This window comes from Nomascus leucogenys, chromosome 6, assembly GCF_006542625.1.
Source record: "Nomascus leucogenys isolate Asia chromosome 6, Asia_NLE_v1, whole genome shotgun sequence".
Classification (NCBI taxonomy): Eukaryota; Metazoa; Chordata; class Mammalia; order Primates; family Hylobatidae; genus Nomascus; species Nomascus leucogenys.
Genome location: NC_044386.1, coordinates 59,499,893 through 59,522,329, shown reverse-complemented (window position 1 = coordinate 59,522,329; position 22,437 = coordinate 59,499,893). Strand labels below are relative to the sequence as shown.

The 22,437-nt window shown below is 59.0% G+C and overlaps 1 protein-coding gene across 2 annotated transcripts in view; it reads right to left on the bottom strand.

Moving 5' to 3' along the window:
* SPTBN5 (spectrin beta, non-erythrocytic 5) overlaps nucleotides 1-22,103 on the bottom strand; it is a 45,293-nt gene extending 23,190 nt beyond the window's left edge. For both annotated transcript variants that reach the window (XM_030814252.1, XM_030814253.1), the window contains exons 1-28: nucleotides 21,888-22,103; nucleotides 21,500-21,667; nucleotides 18,614-18,730; nucleotides 16,470-16,627; nucleotides 15,754-15,982; nucleotides 14,276-14,907; nucleotides 11,878-12,016; nucleotides 11,526-11,758; nucleotides 11,115-11,268; nucleotides 10,799-10,999; nucleotides 10,475-10,684; nucleotides 9,572-9,772; nucleotides 8,698-8,850; nucleotides 8,272-8,402; nucleotides 7,798-8,037; nucleotides 7,184-7,471; nucleotides 5,956-6,196; nucleotides 5,649-5,788; nucleotides 5,389-5,488; nucleotides 4,960-5,130; nucleotides 4,303-4,467; nucleotides 3,687-3,901; nucleotides 3,137-3,323; nucleotides 2,691-2,891; nucleotides 2,337-2,453; nucleotides 1,147-1,304; nucleotides 633-768; nucleotides 227-372 (exon numbers count right to left, since the gene is read on the bottom strand). In XM_030814252.1, coding sequence (XP_030670112.1) covers nucleotides 227-372; nucleotides 633-768; nucleotides 1,147-1,304; nucleotides 2,337-2,453; nucleotides 2,691-2,891; nucleotides 3,137-3,323; nucleotides 3,687-3,901; nucleotides 4,303-4,467; nucleotides 4,960-5,130; nucleotides 5,389-5,488; nucleotides 5,649-5,788; nucleotides 5,956-6,196; nucleotides 7,184-7,471; nucleotides 7,798-8,037; nucleotides 8,272-8,402; nucleotides 8,698-8,850; nucleotides 9,572-9,772; nucleotides 10,475-10,684; nucleotides 10,799-10,999; nucleotides 11,115-11,268; nucleotides 11,526-11,758; nucleotides 11,878-12,016; nucleotides 14,276-14,907; nucleotides 15,754-15,982; nucleotides 16,470-16,627; nucleotides 18,614-18,730; nucleotides 21,500-21,667; nucleotides 21,888-22,103 — 5,447 coding nt within the window. The remainder of the gene's footprint in view (nucleotides 1-226; nucleotides 373-632; nucleotides 769-1,146; nucleotides 1,305-2,336; nucleotides 2,454-2,690; nucleotides 2,892-3,136; nucleotides 3,324-3,686; nucleotides 3,902-4,302; nucleotides 4,468-4,959; nucleotides 5,131-5,388; nucleotides 5,489-5,648; nucleotides 5,789-5,955; nucleotides 6,197-7,183; nucleotides 7,472-7,797; nucleotides 8,038-8,271; nucleotides 8,403-8,697; nucleotides 8,851-9,571; nucleotides 9,773-10,474; nucleotides 10,685-10,798; nucleotides 11,000-11,114; nucleotides 11,269-11,525; nucleotides 11,759-11,877; nucleotides 12,017-14,275; nucleotides 14,908-15,753; nucleotides 15,983-16,469; nucleotides 16,628-18,613; nucleotides 18,731-21,499; nucleotides 21,668-21,887) is intronic.
* Between the last annotated feature and the right edge of the window lie 334 nt (nucleotides 22,104-22,437).

Sequence of the window (22,437 nt, the reverse complement as noted above, 5' to 3'; positions counted from 1 at the left end):
ATCCTGGGAGCAGGACTCTGACCTGCACACCCAGCCTCACCTCCCTTCACAGACCAGAGCCTGTGGCAGGCTCAGCTTCTCTGGAGCTAGGCCCCCTGCAGAGCCCTGTGGGCAGCCAGGGCCAGCGTGGCCCTCACAGCATGCCATCCTCTCTTACCACTCTGGGCCCTGCCTGCCCAGCTCCTTCCTCCAAACCCCAGGCTGGCCTGGCCCGCTGGGCACTCACTGCAGATCCTGCTGCCTCTGACGGACCATGGGGCCAGCACTGTGCCCACGCTCTACCAGGCTCTCCGCCAGCAGCCGGCAGGCGACCACCCGCTGGCTGCCCATCTCCACTTGGTGCTGAAACTTTGCAAACTTGGTGCAGAGGCGCTGAGAAGAGGGGAGTGGGTGACAAGGTAGCCCCCGGCTGGTCAGGCGGCAAGCAGCCTGGGAATCGAGGCACCTCAGTGCCCAACTGGGTGAGTGGGCCTTGACGGCCACGGTGTCTGCCCGCTCCACTCAGGAGGCCCCACCTCAGCCAAGGCTCACCGCTCTGCCGCCAACTTCTCCCTCTGCCCCGCCAGGGCCAGCTTCCCCACCCCATAGGCTCTGCCCCAGGGCACTCTCCTTGACCCTGGCTCTCTTCTCACCAGGGCGTGCTCGGGGTCCTCCCCCAGGCTCTCCCCTCCTTTGGCCTCCTGCTTCTGCCTTGCCAGCCAGCTCTGCAGGTCCTCGGTCTCCCTCAGGAACTCGTGCAGCCTCAGGGTCCCCTCCAGTTCCCGGTCCCTGTGGTGACGGCCCGTGGTTCCGCAGAAGTGAGTTGCCCACCCCCCTGGGGGCCAGTCGGGCCAGCCAGAGGGGCCAATCTGAAAACTGGGCTTACTCATGGTCTCTGTCCAAGCCTGCAGCTCACGATTCAGGGAGTAGTAGACGCAGCAGTGTGGGTGTAGGGGCAGAGGAGGGTGTGGGGAGATGGAGAGCAGGGAGTTGTGGGGCCTCACTGAAGAATTTATGGAAAGAGGTGAGCAACACACGCCCTTCTCCCAACGCATCTCTACAGCCTGGGGTTATGGGTTCTGATTGACTTTGGGCCATGGCATGGGAACAGCCAGCTGTGGCTAGGCCTCCTGTACCCACTGATGAAAGGGGTTACGGTGCCCTCACCGTGTGGCCGCCAACTCCTGCAGTGCCCGCAGCTGCTCCCGGAGCCTCTCCCGCACCACACGCGGCTGCTCAGGGACTTTGGGGCCAGTGAGGGTTTGGGCCCTCTGCTCCAGCTCCTCCATGGAGCCCCAGTAAATGGCTAGTTCCTCCCGTAGAGCCTATGATGCACGAGGACCCATGCCAGGCTCAGCCTGGGTGACTCATCCACCCACCTGTCTGTCCCCCACCCGTCCAGTCACCAATCCTCATCCATTCACCCACCACTCACACACCCATCCATCTACCTCAACCCTTCCATCCACCCACCCAACATCCATCTACCCATTACTGATGGAGTAAGTACTTATTGTTCCATAAAGTGAACACCTGGTCTGTGCCCACTGAGGGCTCATTATTTAGCAGGGAAAGATGAATGCTGGCTAATCTGGGCCAAGGAAGGGAGGGCACAGGAGGCATTAGACTGGACCCCAACATCCATGTGTAAGAGAGAGGTAGAGTTAAACAAGCTGTCCAGTATAGCCGGGAGACGGGTGCTCCGTGAGGCCAAGGCTACAGGCCTTTAGAAAGACCTTCTCTGAAGGTCCTGTCGCAGAACACACTGGAACTGGGGCTGTGCAGGAAACATGCCCAGACAGGAGGACAGTTCAGTGACAGCAGGAACCGGGACTGCCGTGGGCTCCAGGCTTTGAAGCTTGTGTGGTTCTGGGAGTCCGAATTCAGGAGTGAGGAAGGGGACTTCGAGACCTCCCTCCCTTCAGCCAGGGGATGTTTGTGGGAGGAGGTCAGCTTCATGAAGGGCATTTGGTTAACTCAAAGGATGACAGGTAAAGCCTGGGAGGAAGACACCTGTGGGAGATGTGGAGCGGGCTGGGCAGGTGACCTTGACAGAGGAGAAAAGTGCCAGGGGTGGGGTAGAGAGGAAGCAAGAGGAGGAGGAGAAACCCCAAGGCCACAGGGAGAGGCAAGACTCGTAAGAAGATGAAGGGAGAAAGCGTGTACATCACAGTGCCCAGGTCGCTTTGGAAGAAGGGGCACTGTGGGATCTGGGTGGGCAGTGGGGATGGGGCTGTCTATGTCTCCAGGAAGCAAGAGCAGGGCTCCATGCCTCTGAGAGAGGGAGGGTGATAGCCCTCTCCCCATGGTCCATCATCACCCAGACCACACTGCAGGGGAGGCTCAGGACGTGGTACCTGGTGCTTCTTAATGAGCCTGAGGGTGGCTGCCTCATCTCTGCCATAGTCCTGACTGCTCACCAGTGGCCGCTTCTCCTCCACCCAGCTCTCCAGCTCTGACACATCCAGAAAGTACTGCCAAGAGTGGGGCCAACTCACCTGGAGGATCTCAGACAGCACTCTCCGTCAGCCCTGGAGACATCTGCCCCTGCTCTCCAGCATCAAAGGGGCTTCTGTGCCCATAGAGGCACCCATCAGCTCCCAGCCCAGAGCCCCCACCACTGATCCGCCTCCCTGAGAGTCCCACAGGTGGCCCCCTCAAGGAGCCCTGACTTCTGCCTCTTCCCCCAACCCCACCTCTCTGCATCCTACCTGCTGGAAAGCGACAGCCTGCTGCAGACACTGGGCCCGCACCTCACATGCCCTCTCCAGCTCTGCCCAGTGGCCTTCCAGCTCCTGGCACTGCTCCACGATGTGTTGGGCTTGGGGGTGCCCCGAGGCTGCCAGGCTCCACCCAGAACTCAGCACCCGTTGCACCTGCCCCTGGTGAGCTTTTACCTCCACCTGGAGCTCCTGCACAGAGTGGCTTGAGAGGCTGCTGCTCTTAACCCAGGGGCGTCCGGAGCAGAGCCATGGATATGGCTCAGGCCCCAATCATGGCAAGACCCCCAGGGTCAAAATAGCTGGGGCAGAGATTTGGAAATTGGGATACCCAGGGGGGGAGGGCTTAGAGGCCAGGACACCTGAGTAGGGGCAGAGGGTTTCTAAGGTCTGGGAAGCAGATGTCCCTAATCCTGTAGGAAGAAGAGGGCTATTACCTTGTGCTTGCGGTGAAGTCTCTGGGCACCATTCAAGCACTCGGTACAGCTGGTGGGGCTGCCATGGGGCATGTGCTCGGCTACCCATGAGAGCTCCGTGTTGCTCAGGCGGCAGAACTGGTGCAGCTCCACTGAGGCCTGCAGCTGCAGGCCCCGGCTGGCCAGATGCCCCTGCAGAAGCTCTAGCCTAGGAGGAGGAGGAAGAGATGGGAGAGGCTGGGAACAGAGTGAGGACAAGGCTCCTGGTTCTTTCCTTGGCCAAGCCAGGGCCCGTGAAGAACAAGACCAGGGAACAGAGCAAAGCTCCATCTGACAAAGGAAGGCAGTGGAAGGGCGCCAGAGCCCCACCTCATGGCCTAGATGACTCGCCTGACCGCACTGTGGGGGTCCTGCTAAGGATGCATAATGGGGTCTCTGACCCTCCCATCCCAGAATGACTGTACTTATAAGGGAGGAGGTCTGGACACCCCGGTCCTGTGGGTGCCATCTTGCGGGACCTTAAATTCACATGGAGGAGTGACACACAGGTGGGTGGGAGGACAGGCCTCACCTCTGGAGGTGCTTCTGGGTCTCTTCCAGGATGGCCGGGGAGGCGGCCACGCCATGGGCCTTGGAGGCAAGGGCAGCCATCTTGGCGGCCAGGGTCCGGCTCTCACTCTCCAGCTGGTGGTGCCGTTTCTGCAGCCTCTGGCTGGAGCACAGGTCCTGCCCTGTTTCCGAGCTCTGCAGGGTCCCTTCGAGCTGCTCCAGCTGCTCCTTTGCATCCTGGGAGGGATGCAGGAAGGTGCATTAGGTTCTCTGTGGACAGCACAACAAGTGGCCTTCCTGGGCTCTGGGACTGTTGGACTTTTAGGACTAGATTCACCAGGGACCTCTGTCCCCACCACTGCCAACCCCCAGCCAGAAGTGCCCAATCTTCCCCTGTTCCCTCACGCTTCTTCCTCCCTGGGGGACTCAAGCGGTGCTGGCCACACGCTGGGCACACAGGAGAGAATCCTGCATTGGCCGACTGAGCGGAAAGCCATGCTCAGCTTGTCCTAGGCCAGAGGCCTCCAAAGGCTACAGAGCCAGGGTCAGCAGAACACCCAGACTTCTCCCTCCCCGTTCTGTCCAGCCCAGCCCGGCCTCCGTCTCCTTCTTGTGCCCTGTCCCTCTTCCCAGTGGACCTGCAGCTGCCTCAGGAGCTGCTCCTGCTGTCCAGCCTGCCAGAGCTCGTCCCCACGCTCAGTCATCTTGCGGTTCAAGGCTTCCCACTTGCTCCTCAGGCCTTGAAGCCTGGTCTGTATGTCCTCCTGGCCACAGGGCCTCCTGCTCAACAGCTCTCTCCCAACCTGGAGTGGAGACAAAGGCCCAGGGAGTTTGGCTGAGCTGCTGGTACCACCAGTGGCCACAGCAGGCTGGACCTGGGTGGCAGTGGAGGTGAGGGGGTGGCCACAGCTGCATTCCACAGGCTGCCTGGAAGAAAGCAGTTCATGTGGCCCCAAAACTGCAGGTAGGAGGGCTTTCCTCTGACCCCTGCAAATAAAGTGGGGTGAGCTGGCACTAGGTTGGTGGCTGGAGAGAGCCATGTTCTGGTAGAGGTGGCCAGCTGTGGGACTTGCCACAGAGAGTTGTGGGGGAAGGGATGGATGGCGGCAGCTTTGGGGCTGGTTTGGGTGCCAAAGGGGATGCCAGCAGCATCAAGGAGGCTTGCGGGGGGAGGTTCTGGGTTCACGCTGAGGCTGATTCTTCCTTCAAAGACTTTTCCATGAAAACAGGTGGTGCAGTAGGGTTGGGAATTTGAAGACGAGGAGGCTCTGCACCCTGTGTCCCGCGTCCCCCACCTGCTGCAGGGCCTCCACGTGTCTGCGGGTGGCGAATAGCTCGCTCTCAGCTCTTTTGTGCCGCTTGAGTGTCTGCAGGATGTTTCTGCGCGCTCCGGAGGGCTCATGCGCCGCCATCAGCCCCTTCTCCTCCATCCACTGCATCAGCTCCGCCACATCCCGCTTCCACTCCTGCCAAGAACCAGGCGAGAGTGGGTCTCAGAGCACGGGGGTGGGGGCTGGTGCCTAGCCCTGCATCTGAGGGTGGTGCGGCCACAGCCCCCGTTTTCCTCAGGAAAAACCTGAGCTGTGTTGCCTGCCTCACAGAAGGTGTTGAGAGGATGAATGACATAGCGTGTGAGGAAAGTGCTCTGTAGGCTGCACAGAGCTCTGTACGGCCTCAGGCTTTCTTTTCAGGGAGGCCTCATGCGCCTGGGCCCAGCCCCTCACCTGGAGCTGGAGGGAAGCCAGCAGCTGCCTCCTCCTCTGCTCACTCCTCCCCTGGAGCCTGGTCCACTGTGCCTGGACACTCTGCAGCTGCTCTCTGACCCTGGAGGGCCGGGAGAGTTGGAGGAGGGCATGGGAGAGGACTCCCACCCCAGCACGAGGTGCACCGCCCTCTACCCCCCACTCCCCCAGCCCCAGGGCGGCCGTCTGTGCAGGCTGAGAAAGGGTCATCTGCAGGTGCTACAGACGGAGGCCAGGCTCACGTGTGTGCAGCTGGGTGCTGGCTCTGAACCAGCTTCTCGCCGTGTGCCCACAGAGCCTCTGCCCGAGGCCCCAGGGTGCTCAGGAGCCGCCCAAACTCCCGGTGCTGCTGCAGCAGGCTCAGGGCCTCCCTCACGTCCTCCTGGGAGTGCAGAGACCTGAGGTCATGCCTGGGAGAATGGGGGTCAGAAGCATCTCACCCGCCACTGTCCCAGGGGCCTCCTGCCCAGCCTGGCTTCTGGACTCAAGGGGATGAGCTCCCTCCAGTGACGGGGGGTGACAGCCTAGCTCCACATTCCTGCTCCATACCCCAAGGTTGTCCAGGTGCAGCCAGGCCTGGTGGTTGGCACAGGTGGCAGTGAAACCATCCACTTCTCGGCCAAACTTCTGCAGCTCCAGCCCCTCTTGCAGCCACTGCCGCCTCTGCTCCCACACAGCCTTCAGCTCCTGGCCCTGCTGCCCCAGGAGCCTCAGAGTGTTGGCCACCTCTTGGGAGTCTGGGCAGTCCAAGGCTGCCATGGGCTGGCTCTGAGCATCCAGCTGCTGCAGCCTGACCAGGATGACAGGCAGAGAGTCAAACCCCAGTAGGCCCTCCCTGTCAGCCTCCTTCTCCTCTCACCTCCAGGGTTCATGCATCTTGGAGCATGAATGAGACACTGAATGTGATAGGTCCAGCAAAGTGCTTAGGATGCAGGGGTTCCCAAGCCCCCATCGGCTCCAGCTGGCCGTCCTTAAGTGTGGACTGCCAACGGCCAATGCCCGGCCTAGAGGACATGAGGAGGCAGCACAGTGTGAGGGAGAAAAATCACACAAGCCATACAAGCACCTGACCGCAGGGCCACTGCAAGCCCCCGTGGAGCCTTTGAACAATTAGAAAAGGTGCCCCTTTCAGCAGGTGGCTTGGGAACAGGTAACACCCTTGTGTGAATTAGAGCAAGGCTCCACTTCCTCTGAGCCGCTGCAGAACCAGGTACTGGAGTTTGGCAAGCTGAGGACCAGATGCATTTCAGTGCTCACTTGACCACCTGTCAAGCGCCCTCAGGCGGGGCACAGCCTGTGGACTGTCCCTGGTGGCCTTGCCTGCCTACCAGCCCATAACATCGTCCCTGCAGGAGGAGAGGCACCGCATTACTGAGGAGGTGGGTATCTCAGACCTATGGGTGGGTCCTGAGCCATTCCACTTAGGGGCCAGTGGGGTCCGTGTTACCCAGGATGGCTTGGGAGGCTAGACGCCCTGACTGAAAGCAACGCATTGGGCCCACCTGGAGGGGGCCGGCCAGGCCTGGGCTGGAGAGAGCCTCCCAGGCAGCTCAGTGTCCTGGGTCTCTCCTTGAAGCGTACAGGCTGCCTGACCCAGTCCTGGGTTATATCCTCCTCTGCCTAAACTTGCCTCAAGCACCATGCCAGACACCAACCAGTCTGGGCCCCTCCCTGGGGAAATCACACTACTTCCTGCATGCTTTTTCTGGGCCTGAACCCAGATCCCAGAGCCCTGGGCCCAGCCCAAAGCACACCCCTTCTGCCCTCCTGTCCTGACCTCTCCTGCCACAGGTGGATCTCCTCCAGCAGGTCTTGGTGCTCCCTCAGCAGCCGCTGAGCCGAGGCCACATCCACCAACTCCTCCTGGCTGTGCAGCTGAGCCTGGACACTCTCTGCCCACAGGAGCAGTTGCCGGCTTTCTTGCAGGAAGCTCTGCCGGGCCTGAGCCTCAGCCTGGCCCCGGGCCTGTTGGGCCACTCGTTCCTGTACTTGCTTCAGCAGCCCCTGCAGTGTCTCCACCTGTCCTTGAAGAGGCTGGCTCTCTGCGTGGCCTGACTCCTCGACCCTGGGAGACACGGCATGCTGCACAGTCAGTGCCCTGTCCTGGGCCCGGTGCCCCAGGCGCATGTCCTCTCCCCAAACCTGCATCCCCCAGGGAGAGTGGTGGTGACTCTGAATGCCCACTCCACCCTTGACCTGGGGGCAGCAAGAACATAGGGCTCTTCCTGTCCCCAGGAGCATTTTCTCCTGATCATCCCCCCACCTTTGCCACAGCCCCTCCTACCTGTCCTCTCCCCATCCCAATTTCTGTCCCTTCCTCATTCCACTGCTCTGCCCACGCCTTCCCACGGTCCTCACTGCCTCCCAGTGCCACCACTGCACTGGCCGTACTTTACGACCACCCTTTGGAGGAGGTGGACCCTCCTCTCCAGCACCACGGTCTTCTTCTGGGCCAGCTGCAGGGCGTGGCGGGTGTCCTCTGAGCTCCCTGGCTGCGGGGCCTCCAGCTGGAGGAGCATGTCTCGCAGCTGGACCTGCGTGGGTCCACACTCCTGCAGAAAACTGCACACTTCTGCACTGTGTGCCAGCTGCACAGCCTTCTCCCTCTTCAGGGCCTCCAGCTGCCCCCACCTGGGCAGAGGGTACAAGGTTGTTTCCACCACAGGGACCCCTCCTCATCCATCCTGGAGCCTTGGCCAGAGCCTCACATGACAGAAGCTGCCAGACTGGCTGTCCCTTGCCCCTTCCCTGTGCCTCAGACATGTCCAGCCTCTCCACCTGGCATGGCGGGAGGCAGGTGAGTCAGGCCCCGGCTGGGCACTGTGTCCGCCTGCCTCACCACCTGCACTCCTGCCTTGTTCTCACCTCTGGCTCAGTTCCTCCTGCTGTCGTTGGATTTGTGTGGAGTTCCCAGGATATCTCTGCCTCAGTTGCTCAGCAGAGCTGCTGACTTCAGCCCAGAGGCCCTTTCCCACAGCCAGGGCAGTGAGGAAGTTCTAGGGAAAAGGAGGACCCAGGCCTCTTGGGGGACTTTTTCTCTTTCCACACTCCCCTCAAGCCTATGATGGACCTCAGTGGTGCTCTTTGCTACAGGGATGCCCACGCTGCCTGCCCCTGGAAGGACAGCCATCCGAGTCCTTAAGGGCCAGGAGGCCCTCGAAATTCAAGCCAGCTCTCTGCTCCCCTCCCCCAGGCAGGACAGTAGTTAGATTGGAAAACTGAGTCACAGCAGCGGACCATAGGGAGGCAGGGGCAAGGCGAGGAGGAGACGCCAAGCTCCCAGGGCTGTACCTCATATTTGAGCTGCATGACCTCCAGGGTGTCAGCCTGGGGCTGCACCCTTTGGAGCAGCGCTGTCTGCTTCTCCAGCCACGACTGGAGCTCCCCACAGGAACTGCAGAAGCCGAACAGGGCCATGGCCTCCTCCAACCGGGCCCTGCGGAGCTGGGGAGAGGTGGCCCAAGGCTGGGGTGAGGGTCAGGGCCCCTGACAGGGCTCTCAGAGCAGGTCAAAGGGATGCTCCTCTCCATCCCAGCCCACCAGCAGAGCCCAGGGTCAGGGCGAGAGGGGGTCCCTGACTCACTGCTGGGCCCCACATCCTCTCTCAGAGGCCTCTTGGCACCACCTGGAGGGAGCTGGCAAGGGCTTATGGTAGGGTAAAGGGCACTGGCAGTGTGCTCCTGTCTGGCCTTGCCCTGCCGAAACCCCTCAGTGCCAGCCCTGCTATAAGGTGAAATCCACACTTCTCCCTCCGCTTGCTCCACCCCCACCTGCCTTTCTAGTCTCTCCTCTGGCCATGGCCTCCCCAGCGTCTGTGCTGCAGGCACCCGGGCCTTCGCTTCCTCCACTGGGCCCCCTTCCTACCTTTGCACAGGTCCTGGCCAGCACCCCTGGGTTTACCTGCTTTCTGTTTCTCATTCAAGCCTCAGCTTGAAAGTCCTTCCCTCCAAGGTGCCTTCCCTGACCTCTAGCCTGACCTGGGCTACCTTCTCATGTGATCCCATCACACCTGCATCTAATGAGTCGTCTGACATCTTCTCAGCCATGATAAAAGCTCTTTGAGGACAGGGAACATGTCAGTCACTGCCTTGTCCCCTGGGATCATTGCACAGGAGCTGCTGGCACAGGGTAAGGACTTGAGCATTTCTTGAAAAAGAAGTGTTACCTCTGCCAGGGCCCGCAGACTCTCATAGTCCTGATTCAAGTGGTCCTGTGTCTGGAGTATAGTGTTGGGATCAAAGTCAGGGTCAGGCTCAGCTGGGAGGGCCATCTTCCAGGCATCCCCAGGGCCAGGGTGGCAGGAAGCCTCACTCCAGGGCCCTGGGTTCCTCAGGCTTTCTCCTGGAGGGCTCAGGGCAGAATTCACCTGTGTGACAGAGGGCAGCGTGTCTAGAGGGGACCCCATCAAGCAGCAGGGGCTTTGGCCAGGCCACCCCTAGCCTCCGTGCCCTGAGACCTGGAGGCCCTGAGCTGTAGCTCAAAGGGTGTGTGGGACATGGGTCTGGGGGACAGGAAGCTTCCTTGGGGCTGAGGGTCGAGGGGCCAAACATGAGCACATGATCTGATGGCTTTGATTTCCACATCGTGTGCTACATACACAGCTTCTTGAAAGAGGGCTGTGAGCCAAGCTATACGTGTTTTAAAGAACTTTGGGGGCTCAATGAACTGAGCAAGGGGTGTCAGAAGGCAGTCTGGGGCAGTGATGGGGCCACCCCAAACCAACAAGGCGGGCTAAGTCAGGAGAGACAGTCACTACTGGCCTGGGTGAAAGTGGAAGGGACCTTCCTGGAGGAAAGTGCTTAACGCTCTGAAACTGCCCGCAACGGGAGCCAGGCCAAGCTGTATGTGGATGCCCTCGGTTGGTGCGGGCAGACAGGATTCCACTACTTCTGGGCTAGATCAACAGGTGAGATGCCACTGAGGACTGGGGTGAGGGACACCCACACCCACGGGAAGGCCACGAATCCCGGGCCAGAGGCCACAAAGGCCCTCCCATTTTTGTCCTCCGTGTGGCCCAGCCGCGGTGGAGCAAGGGAGACCAGGCGCCCTTCCCTGTCCCCGTCCGCACCGTGAACAACGACGCCCGGGCCGAGGCCGCCCGCCCCTGCTCCTCTAGCTGCCGCAGCTCGGCCGCGAAGGCGCGCAGGACGCGCTCCAGCCGCGCGTGGCGCCGCAGCAGGGTCTCGGCGGCCGCCTGGTCCTGACCGCAGGACGCTCTCTCCAGCGAGGATCGCCGCTCGCGCAGCCACGAAGCCGCCTCCGCCGCGTCCGCGAAGTACTGCGGGAGGGGGTCGGGGGTGGTGTGTGGGTGAAGGAGCGCGGCTGAGCGCGGGCAGGTGCTGGCACCCCCACCCCCGCCTCGCCGGGCCCCGCCCCCACCCCGCCCCACTACCTGCAGGACCAGCAGGGCTGTCTGCAGCCGTGTGCCCCGCCCCACCACCCGGGTCTGGAGCAGCTGCCACGCTCCCTGAACGGCCTCTGCCCGTTCCCCGGGATCCGGCTGCGTTGGGGGCCTGCTGGCGCTGAGGTCGCGTCCCCTCCGCACGAGATCTACACAAACGGCCTGGTGGCGGTGGACCTCAGCTTCCAGGGCCTAGCGGGGGGCAGAGCAGGGGGCTCAGTGAAGGGAGAACAGGGGAGGGGGCCGGGGGCCCGAGAGGGAAGGGCGAGGAGCTGGCGACCGGCGGGCGCGCGTGGGGAGCTGACACCTTGTGTTTCTGCAGGGCGGCTGCGATCTGGTTGAGATCTCGGCCCAGGGCCGTATTCCCCACCCGCTGTCCACACTCCTTCAGCCAGGCTTCCTCCTCCTCACAGTTGCGCAGGAACTCTGCCCGCTGCAGGGTCTGCTCCAGCAGGGCCCGCCTGAGGGACAATAGGGGCCACCGAAGGACATAGGGAGTCGTGGGGCATGGGCAGTGGGTTCCCCTCCGGGGTTAGACACTCCCCTTAGACAGGATTTTTCTTTTCCCTGGATGACTCAACAGGTGAGACAGAGGCTTTGGAAGTGAGGGTCAGTGTGGAGAAAACTGCCAGACCAACAGTACTTTAACCGGGGCAGGAGATAATTTGGGTTACAGAAAAGTTCTGGGAAAGGTGGAAGAGTTGGGGCAGGCTCTTACCGGGCCCTGACAAGAGCCACCAGGCTCTGGTGGAGCTGGGCCAGTGTCCTGGCCTTGGCCTGCAGCACCTCCACACTGGTGCCCAGGGAGGAGTCCAGCTCTGCTGTCTGCTGGGCAAGATGGCTCACATGGGCTCCGTGGGCTGAGACTTGAGCCTCCAGCAGGTCATGCCTCTGCAGCAGCTCCACCACTTCTGCCAGCTGCTGCCCACAGGTGGTGGACCTGGCCGGACCCTGGCCAGAGATGATGGTCATTGCAGTGGTCCCAAGGTGCTGTGTCCCTCTGAGCACTGGCACTGGGGAAGTCCCCCACCCTGCTGTGTTTCCCAAGGGCCTGCTGGTCCAGTGCCCACCTGCAGCTCCTCCAGCTGGTGGGAGGCAGCCTCCACCTCCTGCAGCAGGCTCAGCACAGCCTGCATGTCTGCCACCTGCTTCCTCTGTCCCTGTAGATGCTGAAGGAGCCTCTGCCAGCGCACGGTAACTTCCTCCTGCCTAGAGGACATGAGAAAGAGGGAGATCTCTAGGTTGGAGCAGGGAAGCTACTTCAGGGTTCCTGGTCTGTGGTGGGGCTTGGCTGCCCTGGAGGAGTCTGACCTCTGTGGCTGGGGCAAGGTCTATGGACTCTGAGAGCATCCTGGCAGGCGGTGGTAGGGGCAGTGTGTCCTCCCTTTGGACGCATGTAGAGAAGCCAGAAGGAGGGCCTGGAAGGATCAGGCCTTTGGGGCCCCCTAACTTGCATGCAGTCCCCATCTCAGTTGATGAAAACTCCATCCTTCCAGGTGCCCAGACTAAAATCTTTTTTTTTTTTTTTTAAGACAGAATCTGCTCTGTCACCTAGGCTTGAATGCAGTGGTGCAATCTCGGCTCACTGCAACCTCCACCTCCTGGGTTCAAGTGAATTTCCTGCCTCAGCCACCTGTGTAGCTGGGATTACAGGCAGTAATCCCATGGGCCACCATGCCTGGCTAATTTTTGTATTTTTATTTTTATTTTTATTTTTTATTACTTATTTATTTATCTATTTATTTATTTTTGAGACGGAGTCTCGCTCCTTTGCCCAGGCCGGACTGCAGTGGTGCGATCTCGGCTCACTGCAAGCTCCGCCTCCCAGGTTCACGCCATTCTCCTGCCTCAGCCTCCTGAGTAGCTGGGACTACAGGTGCCCGCCACCACACCCAGCTAATTTTTTTGTATTTTTAGTAGAGACGGGGTTTCACCGTGTTAGCCAGGATGGTCTCGATCTCTTGACCTCGTGATCTGCCCACCTCAGCCTCCCAAAATGCTGGGATTACAGGCATGAGCCACTGCACCTGGCCAATTTTTGTATTTTTAGTAGAGACGGGTTTCACCATGTTGGCCAGGATGGTCTTGAACTCCTGACCTCAGGTGATCCACCCGCTTTGGCCTCCCAAAGTGCTGAGATTACAGGTGTGAGCCACCGGGCCCGGCCTAACATCTTGATAACTCACTTTCTCACACACCACGTCTGATCTGTCTGTAAATTCTACTTGGCACTACCTGCAAAATCTATCCAGAAGTCCACCCCTTGTCACCACTGCTGCTCTGTCCTGGATTACTGCAATAGCTTTGTAACTGGTCTCTCTGCTTCTGCCATTGCCCCTTGGATATATTCCCAACATGACATCCAGGTGAGCATCGCAAAACAAAAGTCAGATTGTGTCACTTGTCTGCTCCAGCCCTCCACTGATTTCCCATCTCTCTGAGTAAAAGCCAAATCATTACTGTGCCCTGCAAGGCCCGGCTTGACCTCCATCCCCACCCCTCACCCCTGTGCCCCCCTGACCTCAGCTCCTGCCACTTGTTCACTTTGGCCAACACTGGCCTCCAGGCTATTTTTCAAACCTGCCAGGCATGCGCTCGCCTAAAAGGACACTGCATTTGCCGTTTCCTCCGCCTAGAATACTCTGTCTCCTACGTCTGCATGGCCAGCTCCTCATTTCTTTCTGGTCTTTACTTAGAAGTCAACTTCCCAGTGAATCCCCTCTAGCCACTCAAACTTAGCACCTCATATTCATTCCCTTATCCTCCTTTATTGTTATTATTGTTATTATTATTTTTGGAGATGGAGTCTCACTATGTCGCCCAGGCTGGAGTGCAATGGCGCCATCTCTGCTCACTGCAATCCCCGGTTCAAGCGATTCTCCTGCTTCAGCCTCCTGAGTAGCTGAGATTACAGGTGCCCGCCACCACACCTGGCTAATTTTTGTATTTTTTAATGGAAACGGGGTTTTGCCACGTTGGCCAGGCTGTCTTGAGCTCCTGACCTCAGGTCATCCGCCTGCTACGGCCTCCCAAAGTGCTGGGATTACAGGCATGAGCCCGGCCTCTCCTTTATTATTATGATTTTTATTACCACATGCTATGACTTTTTCTTATTTGTCTGTTTTCCTTAGTAGTGTGTAAGTTCATGAGGGAAGGAATGTTTGTTTGTTCTCTTCTCTACTAAATCTCCAGCACCTAGCACAGCGTGTGGGACATAGTAGACACTCAATAAATTCTTGTTTAGTGGATGAATCAGAGGCTACCTAGAAAGTGCTTTACCAATAGGGATGAATTACCGATGGTGGGCTTGCAAGCATCACTGGGAGAGAGATCTTTGTAGACGGAGCCCTGAGCCCATAAACCACCCCTCTCCTCTCTGGCAAAGAATAGGCACATGACGTGGAAAGATGGGGGTGTGGTAGGACAGCCTCAGCCAGCTGTGAGGAGAGTTCATGTGCTGGGGCTCACCTGCGGGCCACATCTGCCCAGCTGTGGTACTGCTCCTGCCGGAGGATGTCTGCGATCTCAGCCAGGGCCTGGAAGCGCCCCTCCTGGGGCAGGATGCCAGCCTCCAGCATGCCCAGCCTCTGGACGGCTGCCTCCGCTGTGGCCAGGCTGGCTGGCGGGGCTCTGGCCTGGTCCAGCACCTGCTCTGCATCCTTAAGGAAACTCTCCCGGAGGGCTGCCTTGCGCTGGAAGCGCCGGGCCAGGGTTTCTAGCCGCTCCAGCTGCAGTAGCCTCTGCTGCAGGGCCTGGCTCCTTGCAGCCTCTGCCCACTCCAGCCTTGCCCAGCACTGGGACAGCTCTGCAAGGCCCAGGCCCTCACGAGGCAAGAAGGGCCTGCGGTTCTGGGCTTGGAGTGCTGTCTGTAGCCGGAAGAGCAGGGCCTCTGCGGCCCCTCGCTGCTGCAGCTGGGGTGGCTTCTCCTGGGTGCGGAAGATGGTGAATGCTGCCAGTAGCTGCCGCATGGCGGGCAGCGAGTCTGGGAAATCCCGCGCCTCCAGCTGCGCCTGCTTCTCTGCAATCCAGCGTAGCAGGTCGGCCACCAGCTGCTCGTACTGGGTCTGCAGTAGCTCTGTCTCCTGGAGCTGAAGCAGGATCTGGTGGAGGGCATAGGAAGGGGTCAGGGTCCGTCTCGGGGCAGGCCCTGGAATGGGCACTGAGTGCCAGCCAGAGTTCCCCAGGTGGGCTGTAGCTACTTCTCTGAGCCGAAGATGCTTTGAAGTGGTGGTACCCCCACCCCAGAGAACTGGGTTTGCTTGCATTGCACACTCAGACCCAGGAGCTCGGGGACCCTCTCCATGACTGAGGGTGAGGCTATCCTGCCTTCCTCCTCTTGTTTTACCCATTTGGCTTCACTGGTGGGGTTGAGGCCCTTCAGGCTGCTGTTCTTTTTCTAGGCTGCCTTTCCCTTCCCTGAGCCCCCTACCCCATAAAGCAGCTCACAGCCCTTGGCCTGTTTCACCCCCACCCAAACCCCAAATGAGATACCCACCCTGAGAAGAGCACTTCCAGGCCTCAGCCTCTGCCATCGTGTCCAGAGAGTAAGAAAGCCCCCCAAAAACATGAACTCTGCGTAGCCCCCGCTGGCAGAACCTCTTCTGTGCCTGTCCTTGCAGAATCCTGGCCCTCTAAGCCTTTTAATCCCATTAGAAGCTTAATAGCCTGAGAGTCGGGGAGAAGGGGGAGGCCCAGGAGGGGCCATTCCTCCCCTGGCTTCCCTTGTATACCAGGCACCATGCTGGGCCCATTACCCATGCTTCCTGGAACACTCACAAGGGCCTTCTGTTATCCAGGCATCATCATCTCCATGTGATAGAGGGTGCACAGTGAAGTTGGGTGACTTGGCCAAGGCCACACGGCTAGTATGTGGCAGGGCAGGCTTCACGCTTAGGCCTGTCTGCCTCTGGAGCCCTTGCTCACCCCACCCCTCCTTTCTCCCCCACCTTAGTGAGTCTCCTCTGCACAGTCTGCCCCTGATGCAGGCGGGAGAAGTAGTGGTAGTAGAGGGAGACGTAGGTCATGATGGAGCGCTCATCTGGCTGTGCGGCTGCCACGTCCTCAGGGTCCAGTAGCTGAGCGATGCCCAGCTCCTGCTCAGCCACCAGGAAAGCAAAAGTGAGGTTGTGCAGTGGGCAGTCTGGACGCAGGGAGCCGTAGTCCAACAGGTCTGGCCTGGACAGACAGCGAGAAGGGCTCTTCACCAGCAGGAACCTACTGCTTTCCTTTAAGTAGATTCTTAAATGCACTCATGCTCCTATTGGCCATTCACATCTTCTTGTGAATTCGTTTTCCCGACAGTTATCTGAGGCCCTGTTGAAGGAGGAGGACTCTGACAGAGAAAGAAGAGAGTTCATTTGGCACAGGGACCAGGCTGGGGGGCTGGAGGAACCTCCAAAGGGCAGGTGCTGCCAGGGTGTAGAACACGAATAGAATTGAGCGGCACAGAAAGTGGAGAAGGCTGGGGTCAAAGGTAAACTTGGCCAATCTCATGGCATTGTCTAGGGAAGGGAAAGGGGCTAACCCATCAGCCCTTTCTACATCTGTGCCCACTTTCCCCCCTTCAAGCCTAGGGATGTGAGAGAACGGGCAGGCTGAGGACCCAAACCCAGGAGCTGTTGGCTCAGTGGGCGGAGGCCTCCTGACAAGGGCGGGGTCACACCTGTGGGTGTGGATGAGGGCATTGAAGCCCAGCCCATCCCTCCAGCTTCGGGAGAAATCTGTAATGTTCACGTTGGTGTAGCTGGCCGTCTTCCGCTGGCACCAGACCAGCAGGGCTTCCTTGGTGGACAGCAGGGCTGCGCTGGCCCCAAACTCCTCCTGGCGGGACATGGCAGCGGGGTCACCATGCAGGGACGGGGTGGGGAGGCAGAGAGCCTGCAGGCTGTGGGAGAGGCAGGCTGGCCACAGCCAGATCCTGCTCCTCCCTGGCCCGGGGCCAGTGTGACTCTCCTCTCTTCAGAGTATCTGATTTTACCCAATTTCATCCACGGTAGGCAGGGATTGGGAGTGACAGTGACTGACCTTCCAAAGAAGTGGAGCAAGGGAAAGCCGTCACTGCAGAGGCGCTGGCACACGGCAACAGCTCCCATTTTTTGAGCCCTTCTGATGGGCCAGGCGCTGTGCTAACTGACCTAGGCTCATGGGCTTGTGGCTGGGCTTCATGAGACTGGGTCCCGTCACTGCAGGCTCTCTGTGAGCCAGGCCCGATGTTATGGGCTGGAGTGCAGTGGCATGATCTTGGCTCATTGCAACCTCTGCCTCCCGGGTTCAAGCAATTCTCCTGCCTCAGCCTCCCGAGTAACTGGGACTACATGGATGCACCACTATGCCCGGCTAATTTTTTGTATTTTAGTTGAGACGGGGTTTCCACTATGTTGGCCAGGCTGGTCTCAAACTCCTGACCTCAAGAGATCTGCCTGCTCTGGCCTCCCAAAGTGCTGGGATTACAGGTGTTAGCCACCACGCCCAGCCTCACTTTCTGTTTATAAACTCAAAATATCAAGGCTCAGCAGGCTGCACTTCCCCTGCCCTCTGGGCCCCAGAGCTTGGGTAGGAAGGACATGCATGGTGCCCACATGAGGGGGAGTGGAGTCTCGAGGCCCTGGGCTCCAGCGAGATCAGGCCCCAGTACCCTGCATGGTGGGGCCAGGCTGGCAGACGGAACTAAGGAAAATGCTGGGACGGCTTGTGAGGGATCAGGGCTAGCCTGAGCCCAAACACATCTGAGTCAGCAGGGAGCAGGGCCGCAGGGGGCTGCAGACAGGCAGAGACGGTGCTGGTCAGGGGAGGATGCCCACCTGCTGCTCCCAAGGGCCTGGGCTGCAGGGGGCACCTGAAACTGGCCAGGGGCCTGGGGAGGTGAGTATGGCTTCCTGAAAGGGCTTGAGGTCAGTTAAAAATTCATCCGTCCCTTCAGCCTTCAAATAGATCTTAGCCTGCAGACACACAAGACCCCTGCTCTCCTGGGGCTCAGGCCCTGAGTTTCCAGGCCGTCCTGGACTTGTGCCAGATGTCTGGCTTCTTTTCACGAGGGTTTCATTCTCCAGGTTGGCTTTCCTTACCTACTGGAATTGAGTTTTGGGTGGCATTTTGGAAATCATGAAACTATGAAAAAGCATAAGCATAAGGACTCTCTCTTTTTTTTTTTTTTTGAGACACAGTCTCACTCTGTGACCCAGGCTGGAGTGTAGCGGTGCGATCTCGGCTCATCACACCCTCGACATCCTGGGCTCAGGTTATCTTCCCACCTGAGCCCTCCCGAGAGCTGGGACTATAGGCATGTGCCACAAAGGGTTTATAGTCTTTCTGATCCAGTGTGGGGGAAAGCGGTGGAATGGAGGAAGCTGGGGACCATGAAAGAAATGCTGTATCTTTGGTCTGCAGGGTGCCAGGGACTTTGTAAACCTCCAGAGCTGGGACTCCCTCCACACATTTCACTTTCCCCAACAGTATATTGTGGTGTAGTGGAAGTTACAGGGCCTCAGTGCCAAGTGGGGAGCAACACACAGGGGTGAAAGTGGGTGCTGGGCAGTGACCCTGAACCCTCCCTAGTGAATGACTTGCCCAGACCTGGTTTGAAGCCCGTGGCCCTGGCCCTCACTTTAGCATATTACAATGTTACAATATCTCTGGTATCCTGGGTTCTTCACCCATGGTTGGAGAGTGAATATGGACTTTGCAGTTTCCAAGATCTCCTATGGGGATCATAAAAGTTGCGTGAAACTTATCAGTCCCCAGGGGTCTGAGGTGAGGCCAGGGCTGGGCTGGGTCACCAGGTGCTGGGTGCTGGGGACTGAGCCATACCTTGTCCAAGGAGATGTGGGAGATCTGGAAACGCAGAATGATGACCCAGATGAGTCCCAGGATGAGTGTCTGGTCTCCGTCCACGATGTTCTCTGGCCCGATGAGTGGTATTGGCACCTGTGGGCACAATTGGCTGGGCTAAGCCATGAAGCCAATGTCCAGAGAGGACTCAGTCACCAAAAGCTTAGGGGGCCAGCTGTGGGATGGGAGGGTCCTGGAATCTATCCTGCCCCAGCTGGGAGTTCCCTCAGGGAGAAGCAGGCAGGGGATAAGTCCAGGAAAGCAAAGGCTTCCTGCCTGGTTGGAGCCATGCCTCAAGCCCACCTGGGTGAAGCCCCAACCTGGTGAACTGGGCTGGGCCCCTGGAGCAGGAGGACTCCCTGTGTGTGGGCTACAGGTAGACCTGGGCCAAGATCAGTGGTTCAGCTGCAGAGTTTGGAAATGAGGGGTCATACAGTCAATGTGTGAGCCCAACAGACAATAGCAACTCTCTGCCTCTATCTCCCAGGTTGTCCTGGGATCTTCAGGAGGTGGCTGGGTCCCTGGGCTCACACCCAAATCTCAGCCCTCTTCATCTGTTCCAGCTCCAACAGGGCCAGCTATAAATCCAGATTCCCAGGCTCCACCCAGTCAGACTGTCTTGGGCCAGAGCCTGGGAATTTGCACTTGAACACCTTGGGTGGCTCTTTGGTACACCAAAGTTGAGACTCCTCTGCCCTACATCTTGCCATTTGGACAGGGAGGATGGGTGAGTCAAGGGGAGAAGCCCTGCAGGGTCTGGCCCCCAGCCCTCTCTGGCTCCATCTTCCACCTTGTGGAATCACACAGCTCCAAGGCCCATGGGATTCTTGCAGTTCTGTAGGATTCTAAGCACAGGACTTCAGGTCTTTGCAGGGCCGTGCCTGCTGTCTGAAAGTATTCTCCCAGGTATCTGCATGGCTGTTCACCTCCCTGCCTTTAACTCTTCACTCAGATGTTGCCTAGCCTGACCACTTTATTTAACATAGAAACTTAAGGACTATTTCTCTCACCCAAATACACACTCTCGATCCCCTTGCCCTGCTCAAGTGAGGATCTTGGCTTTGTTTTCTGGTGTATCCTAGGGGAGTGGCACACAGCAGGGAATCGATCAGTAAGTACTGAATGGAGAAAGAAAAGGAGTGAGACTTTCCATAAGGCCTGAAGGGCAACTGGCTTCAGCCGGTTGGGAGGAGCTGCAACCCTAGGCGTCCCCCTGGGTAAACTTTGGTATATCTGGCTGGCCTCTAAAGGATTCCACCTGTGCTCCTGGGGTGGATTCCACCTGCGCTCCTGGGGTGGATTCCACCTGCCATGTCAATCACCTTGGCTTAGAGTTGGAGCCTCTGGTGAGTGGGGTGTTTGTCTGCTCCTCCCAGCTCCTGAGAGCCCAATCTCCTGACTTCCTATTGAGCGATGTCACGCTGGTGGCTTAAACTCATCATGCTGGTGGCCTAAACTCACTGTGATGGGGGTATTAACGCCATAGGATCAGCAAATACAGCACACTGGAGCTTCTATTTCCCCCAGAGAATCATTTGTTAAACATTTACCACCACACCGCTGATCTGGGTTCAATGAATCTGTCTCCCATTGAAGCCAGGTGCCTTGAGGTGGGGGTCTGGGCTTTGCTTAGCGTAGCCCAGCACCTGCATAGAATGCCCAGGGCATGGGAGCATCTCCATAAGCGAGAGCATCCCTCATTCTGCCACACATTCCCTGTGTGTTTGTGGCAACTCCGTCGTCCTTTCTAGACCACAGTTGCCTCCTATGTGTATGGAGACAAGGATGTCACCCTCACAGGTCTCAGTGACATGCTGTATATTAAAGCTTGGGGAGAGCTGCAACGCCTCTGACAAAGGCTGTGGGGCTTACACCCTTCCCAGGTTCCTGGAGGGGAGATGACTGGCTCACAGGGTCATTGTCCCTGGATCAACTAGGGCCCAGCATTCTGCAGCTGGCAGCGTTCTGCTCTTGCACCTGCTCAGGACGGCAGTCACTCCCCTTCCCTTTGCTTGGGTTTCTCCCCTCCCTGGCTTTCCTCCAACACACCAGTACCCCAGGAGGCTGGATGTAAGCTCCACTCCAGGACATAGTGATGGGCACGCACAGTCAGGCTCCGTCCAGCCAGGCCCAGCTCAGTGACTTCACAGCCTCCAGGGACAGCCACCTCCAGGAGCCCTTAGTCTTCACAGTTCCCGGTTCCCAATGATCCCTTTGCCCCACCCCACCCTTGCACCGGCCCCTCGCCCTGGCCATGAGGGTCCCTGTGTCCCTGGAACTCTGGCCTCCTTCTAGCGCCCATCTCTTGGCCTGTCCCTTTCTTTCAGGTGACTCTGGCTCCCCACATTTGCTGAGGCCTCCTCCCTCCTTCTCCAAGACAGGCCCTGCTCGTCTTCTCCACCTGCCATCTTAGTGTCTGGGTCTCTTCCCTTTGTTTCCTACTCAATGCCAGGCCCCCCATGGCCCCACATCTGGGCTCTGTTGGCCGGTTAACCATCGATCTTGCCTGGTAAATAATTCAGGGCCTCTGTTTCCTCATCTGTGAAATGAAAAGCCTAAGAGAACGCTAAGATTCTTTTGGCCTAGAATCCTGTGAGTCTCTCTTATGACAGACAGTGACATTTTCCACCCCAGTAGGGACCTGGATTGCTCCTGCCGCGGCCAGCTGGGTGCTCTCCAAGTCGGGGGTGCTGTGCGAGGAGGGCTTGGCTTCTGCTCCTCTGTGTCCCAGCCACTCCTCCTGTACTCAGGCCCTAGCTCCTCTGCTCCGCCCTGTGGCCTGGCGCAGGAAAGGTGACCCAGTAGTTCAGCCTGTCCCAGCTGCCTGCCCCAGCACCATCCCAGACTCCTTTCCCTGGGGCCCACCTTGGCCCTGAGGAAGGCCAGAGCTCGGCTGCTGTTCTCCAGGAAGTGCACACGCAGGCGGCCACGGCTTGGGGGTGGCAGGGCCTCCCCTGAGATGAGTTCCAGCAGCCGCAGGAGGTGGATGCCGTCAGCCAGCTCTGTGTACAGGTTCCGGATCTTGATGCCCATCTGGGGAGGGGACGGGGATAGGTATGGGGTCAGCCCAGCCTCACCTGTCCTCCCATCCTGGGACCTGAGAGGTGCAACCCAGAGCAGCTGCTTTGGAAGAAGGAGCTCTGGCCTCAGCTTGGCCTCAGGCAGATGACCCCACAGCTCACCCCCGAGGCCCACTGGCCAGAGCTGGGGGCGTGGTACGGGTGGGTTGTGGGTCACAGCTGGCTATACTTACCTGGCCGCACTGGAAGACATTGTTGATCCACTTGGTGAAAGTCTTCTCCTGCATCTGCATGTGCCGGGCCTGCAGCTTGCGAATGTGGCCCGTCTCGTACTGAGAGTCCATGGTGAGACTTGGACTGGGCGGGCCCCGGAGCTCTGTGCTGGGCCTCCTGCTGTGGTGCCCTGCAGCTCTGAGGAGCACCCGGGGACTGTGGGGCTGACCAGCCATCAGCCCTGCAGAGCTTTGGGGATGAGGAGCTGCTGGATGGCTCCCTAAACCTGGAGGGCATGCAGGTTAGGGGATGATGTGAATGGAGATGGCCCCTCTGCCAGGGGCCTGGGGTCCCACCTTGCCAGACTGTCCTCACATTTCATGGGAGTTGCAGCTTGGAGCCCAGCCAGGTAAGGGCCAGTGCTTCTGGTCCTCTGTGCTTGAATGGCCCAGGGCCCCCTTTGCCCCACCCCACCTTCCAGATTCTTCTTCTCAGAGCCCCTGCTGCCAGGTCCCTCCACCACAGTGACTGGGACAGGTGGAAGGAAGACAGGAAACTGCTTACGTGGTG